This window comes from Dermacentor albipictus, chromosome 1, assembly GCF_038994185.2.
Source record: "Dermacentor albipictus isolate Rhodes 1998 colony chromosome 1, USDA_Dalb.pri_finalv2, whole genome shotgun sequence".
Lineage (NCBI taxonomy): Eukaryota > Metazoa > Arthropoda > Arachnida > Ixodida > Ixodidae > Dermacentor > Dermacentor albipictus.
Genome location: NC_091821.1, coordinates 43,336,770 through 43,342,769, shown reverse-complemented (window position 1 = coordinate 43,342,769; position 6,000 = coordinate 43,336,770). Strand labels below are relative to the sequence as shown.

General features: G+C 47.0%; 1 protein-coding gene across 3 annotated transcripts in view; it reads left to right on the top strand.

Annotated features, from left to right (window-relative positions):
* Window positions 1-270: 270 nt before the first annotated feature.
* LOC135906417 (RYamide receptor-like) overlaps window positions 271-6,000 on the top strand; it is a 296,851-nt gene continuing 291,121 nt past the window's right edge. For 2 of the 3 annotated variants that reach the window (XR_010565714.2, XR_011515280.1), the window contains exon 1: window positions 271-1,388. Coding sequence is in view for 1 of the 3 variants with exons in the window: in XM_065437804.2 (XP_065293876.1) it covers window positions 570-1,388 (819 nt within the window). In the remaining 2 variants the exon portion in view is untranslated. The remainder of the gene's footprint in view (window positions 1,389-6,000) is intronic. The other variant, XM_065437804.2, reaches the window with a different exon arrangement.

The window sequence follows — 6,000 nt, the reverse complement described above, 5'->3', positions numbered from 1 at the left end:
GCTAGATGATCAATGCATTTGTATTTATAGTGATTATGAAATCTGTTGCCTTGCCCTGCTGCTCGAACGTTTCTGGGTTTTGGGGGCCAGTCAAGCATGCCTTATGAGCAGCTTTTTCCCCACTTTCCTACCACAACACCGTATTGTATTTGTTTTGTGGAAAAATAAACATTCGTTCAATTGCGCTAAAATAAAAAGAGAAGAAACAAAAATACTACACCAGACACAATCACAAAGGCGGCAGACAGCGTCTCCATACGTACCGCGCACTTTTTCGCCCTCGCCCAGCCTCGTTGTTTTTAAATATCCTGCGAAAGCGGTTCGCTAGTTACGATGTCGGTCCCCGTGGCAGCACGCAACGCGCCACGAGCGAGCCCGGGGTGGCAGCGCGTTTCGGCGCCACGCAGCTGCGCCGAGCGGCGGCCAGCGAGGAGGAGGGCGCGCGGGAGGAGGGCCGGAAGCGCGGCGGCCGCCGGCGCTCCGAAGCCGCACGCGCCAGTCGGGACGCGGCCGGCAGCAGTTGCGCGCCGCCCGGCACTCCGCGCGCACCACTCCGCTATGGTGCCACAATGACCTCGCTGCCCGGCATGACCCACGACCCGTCGGCACCACCGCCCCTGTTTCTGGACAGCCCGTACGTGTCGCCCGACTATGGCAACCTGTCGCTGCTGTCGTCGCTGCAGGCCGGCAATGTCAGCTCGGGCAAGCTGTACCAGGTGCCCGTCGGCTTCATCGTGCTCCTCTCCATCTTCTACGGACTCATCTCGCTGGTGGCCGTCGCCGGCAATTTCATGGTCATGTGGATCGTGGCCACGTCGCGGCGCATGCAGACCGTCACCAACTTCTTCATCGCCAACCTGGCCGTGGCCGACATCATCATCGGACTGTTCTCCATCCCGTTCCAGTTCCAGGCCGCTCTGCTGCAGCGCTGGGTGCTGCCGGAGTTCATGTGCGCCTTCTGCCCGTTCGTCCAGGTGCTCTCGGTCAACGTGTCCATATTCACGCTGACCGCCATCGCGCTGGACCGATACCGCGCGGTCATGTCGCCGCTCAAGGCGCGCACCACCAAGCTGCGCGCCAAGTTCATCATCTGCGGCATCTGGACGCTCGCGGTGGCGGCCGCGCTGCCGTGCGCGCTCGCGCTGCGCGTCGAGACGCAGGTCGAGTCGCACGCGCTCAACCTGACCAAGCCGTTCTGCCACGAGGTGGGCATCTCGCGCAAGGCCTGGCGCATCTACAACCACGTGCTCGTGTGCCTGCAGTACTTTTTCCCGCTGCTCACCATCTGCTTCGTGTACGCGCGCATGGGCCTCAAGCTCAAGGAAAGCAAGTCTCCCGGCAACGCCCAGGGAGCCCGCGACGCCGGCATCCTCAAGAACAAGAAGAAGGTGCGTACGCGGCCCCATCTTCGGGTGACGTCGTCTGGCTGTCGCCAGATGATGAGGTCCTTTTGGGCTCGTCCTTCTTTTCGTCATGCACACTCCGATGCCCACAGCGAAGCGCGCAACATTCTCCCTAGCACTACCAACACAATCATGATGGTCTTGCTTTGGTAGTTTTTTTTACGACTGACGTCAGCCATACATGGCCGCTCATGACTTAATGGAGCCCGATAAAAGCTAGAGTCACGGGACGAAAAAAAAGAAAGACGAAGTGCTATGGACCCTCCGTCGCCTGCGTTTCTTTCTAGATCATACTTCTTGGCCGTATGGCATTAATAATATCAACTCGGTCTCGAAGTCAACGCCTTGCAGGTTCACGCAGTGCTTGTCTGGAAGTTTGGCGCGCGTGGTCCCGACAGTGACCAATACAACGTTAAACTTTTCTGCGTGGGCGTGGGGCATATAAGCACAACATTCCTTCGAGTTTGCAAGCACAATGACAAAGCGCGCAACGGCAGGCGACGTGCGCATACTTTATCGCTTCAGGAAACAGCAAAGTTGTGGCTGCGAGAATAAGCTTCAAGAACACCTGCCGAGGGGAGAAGCACGCGGTTTCTTTATTTATTTTTTATCTTACTACCGGCTCGCCGTTTCTGTATACCGTCATCAGTATTCCGTGCATGGTCCTCGGAACGCTCGGTTTTCGTGTAAAGATTACATCGTTACCCAATGCAAGCACGTTGTGATGTTTTCGTAGGCGACTGGCGAGACGTCGGTGAAAAAAAAAATTCATTTTTGCTTTAGCGTATTGCTCTGTGATCAGAGTCAGATGAACTTAATTACGCAAGACAGACCTTTCGTGTTACGCGGCCCCTTCGGTGACGATTATCTGTAGAATTGGCGCCAGCCAATAGTGAAGCTTGCATATAGTGGCTTCACTCGGAAATATTTCCTCGCCATAACTACTTTTCGATGCTCCCAACGTGTGTTCTTAGTAACCATTGAAAGCATCCGAAAAGCAACAATCTTCTCAAATGCTTTCAATGACTCTTAAGTTACTTTACGAAGTTTGAAATTTGTTTTATATATTGTTGCAGCTCATGTGTGGAATGATTTTGTTAAAACCCATTCGTCTGTGTGTGTATTCAATTATCTGTCCGAACCTTGCACCTGTTTTAGGTACATAAACGCTGCTCAGTACCGGTGTCATGCTTGCGATTGTGTTGTCTACATTTTCGCAGATGTTGGCAGACAGAGCCTAAGTCCGCATGTGCAAGAGTTTTACCACCTTTACAGATATTTGCGCCCTTGTCATCCTAAGTGAGCCTCTTTGTCGGAAGCAGTTAGTTCCCCAACAATCTTGCTTGTCCGGCTGTCAGTCACAACAAATCGACACCATTTTATTTCGACCTCCTATCAGGGAATTAAATACAGTTATATTTCTAATTTCAATGTGTGTTCATGTTGCAGTATACACGCTCAGTTCGCACTTAAAATTAACACGTTGCGTTGCAACGTCAAGAAAGTCCTGTAGTGTTACATTACTTTACCCAAACAGCGTAGCGTACGGAACAGGTCATGATCCATTCCCTGGTCTTATGAACAGCAGCCCACACCTGTCTTCGACGTGGACTCAATTAGTTCATTACAGAGCCCTATAACGACAGGCGAAACAGAGGCGTGCCATTCGAGAACTATGTATATTCGGAACGAAACATATATACAATAATTTCACACTCTGAAATTTACGGCGCAATGCGTATGTCCACGGCATCGTGGACAGAGGCATGATGGTTCCACTCATATAAGAGCTCCGCGCTAAGTGTTTTGCTTGCGGGCCATTCCGTTCGTACTCACATTGTTTCTTGCTTGATCATATTTCACGACTGAACGACCAGTGACGTTACAAGTGCGCGTCGAGACAACGATTCAAAGTACGTAGTTTTTCAGTACAGCTATTAGATGCCAGGCGTTTCCTTGCGGTACCTGGCACTGGACAGCGCAAAAGTCCCACATTTCTTTTTTCATAAGAAACGGTATCCTCCACGTGCTACTTTGAGGTTTTTCCTAAACGGACGAAACTTCAAGGAAGTCGTTACGTCAATGCCGGCGTCCGTGTGTACACACGCAGAAAATGAAACAGCGGCCGAGCAAGTAAAGAAGACGCACTGAGAGTGTGGCAATGAGCTAGATTTTCTTCTCTTTATTCGAATGTATTTTGACTGACAGCGCGCCTGGGACGAAGAGAAAGTGAGGATGTCTCCCGCTCACCCAACCTCCTCCACCGTGGGATTCTTACCATTTCTCTGGGATTAATAGTCATCATATTCGCCCCGTTGTTTAATGCGTACGCGCGATACTCGAGTTTATTCGCAGTTGGCAAGCGTTATGCTTCGCGTGGGCCTTTGAATTTTCGTCGCAACGATGCGGTCGCGTTCATTATGCTACGTTCACTTCCATTTGAACTTTCAACGCCGCCTAGGAACCGCGCCACTTTATATAAAAAAAACCAGCACCGGACTGCGAGAATTCGAAGCGGCGACATACCTGAACTTGAAGCAAGTAAAACAAAGTTTGTAGCAACATGCTTGTCGTTCTCTGCCGGCGGCCACAAAACCTGTTGCTCGCGGATGCATAAAAATTCGTGCAACCAGCGTCATCGCACTACGAAACACGCCGTAAATCTTGAAACCAAGAAGCCAGAAAATTTTCGCAGGCCCGAGTATAGCATGCAGTTGTTAGAGAAAACTGCGCTCCTTCGGTTTGAAATATTCGCTGACAATGAACTCTGCCTGTGCTTGTAGGGCTTAAATATATATATATATATATATATATATATATATATATATATATATATATATATATATATATATATATTAGGGGTGTGCGAATATTGAATTTTCGAATACGAATCGAACACGAATAAGGCAAAAAACTGTCTTCGAATATCGAATCGAATATCGAATATGTGTGTATTATTAACAAGTTCAAAACGAGGTAACAATAGTTTTATTACCCTTTTGAATATAATATTGAATTTTACAAGGCTGCTTCAGGTTAAAGAGGCATCCATTATAGGTAATGCACTCAGGTAATGTCAAGTAATGCTCTCAGTCAGGTAATGCGCTTGTTACAGGTTATTGTGAAGAAAAATTAGCTGCTCAACATGTTCAGAAAGTAAGCGCTTGCTATTCATTGTGACAACATTTCCACCGGTAGAAAAGACTTTCACTAGGAACTGAGGTGGAAGGGATGGCCAAGTACTTCTGTGCGAATGCACTTAAAAAGCGGCTACTTGAAGCGGCCAATGGACTGCCACCACTCACAAGGATCCTTCCCCCTTTCCAGAATAGGCTTTTTCGTATAGTTTGTAACTTCCCTCTGAGGGGCTGATGCCCAATGTGTCTTCTCCGTGTTCATCACTAGATCGTCAGAAGCCTTCCATACACTCGTATTTTAGATACATACATATACATACACTACATATTTTACTGCGTATACTTACAGAAACCGAAAGTACATCATATATCGTTATGAAATAGTCCTGGAATAAAGCTTGGTATAAAAGAAACTGAAACTGATCATGTATCACAGGCGTGATGTAGATAGACTGAAACAGAGCCTACAGATAATGAGCTGATCATGCGAAGTTCTTAGTGAACAAACATGATCTTAGGAGAAAGCGGAGCAAGCATATAATTCGTTAATTGCTCAATTTACCGCAGTCTGTCCTACTATTCGCCGTTTGTACCGTTATTCGGCCGTCCTCGAATATTCGAGAATTTTCGAATATGCATTCCTCGAATCGAATACGCTTCGAATAAGGAACATATACGAATCGTATTCGAAATTTCGAATATTCGCACACCCGTAATATATATATATATATATATATATATATATATATATATATATATATATATATATATATATATATATATATATATATATATATATATATATATATATATATAACCGAGAAGAAATGGGATTACCCGGGGGGCCCGATTTTTATTAGTCATATCATAAGAAGCCAACAAACACTGACACCAAGGACAACATAAGGGAAATTACTTGTGCTTCATAAATGAACCAAAAGGGACGATGAATTTGTGCAAATGAAAGTGGGTAAAAAAAACCTGCCGCAGGTGGGGAACGATCCCCACAACCTTCGCATTTCGCGTGCGATGCTCTAGTATATTGAGCTGTGGCGGCGCCGTTTCCCCGTCCACTTTCCTTGGGTATGTATGTTCCCTAGCAGAACCCTGGGAGTGTTAGCCAGCGCCACCACACACGAACCTTCACGGCCGATGTGGAACGTCTTTTCTGCCGCAGGCATCACGATAACGTGATCTTCTGGGATTTTCTTGAACTGTTGCATAGCTCACTTAATACGTACTCATCAGCCTGATGTCATAGTATTTGTTGTATTCTCCATATGATTATTTCCTTTTCCTATTGGCACGCTTGTCAGTATTCGTATTCATACTTACTGTTGTACGTATATTTCTTCCTTCTTATTTTGCACTTCTTTAACAAATTTTCTCCTGACAATTACTATTACTGTAACTGCTGATGTGTAAACTTGTCTTTTATCTGTACCCCACTCCTGTAATAA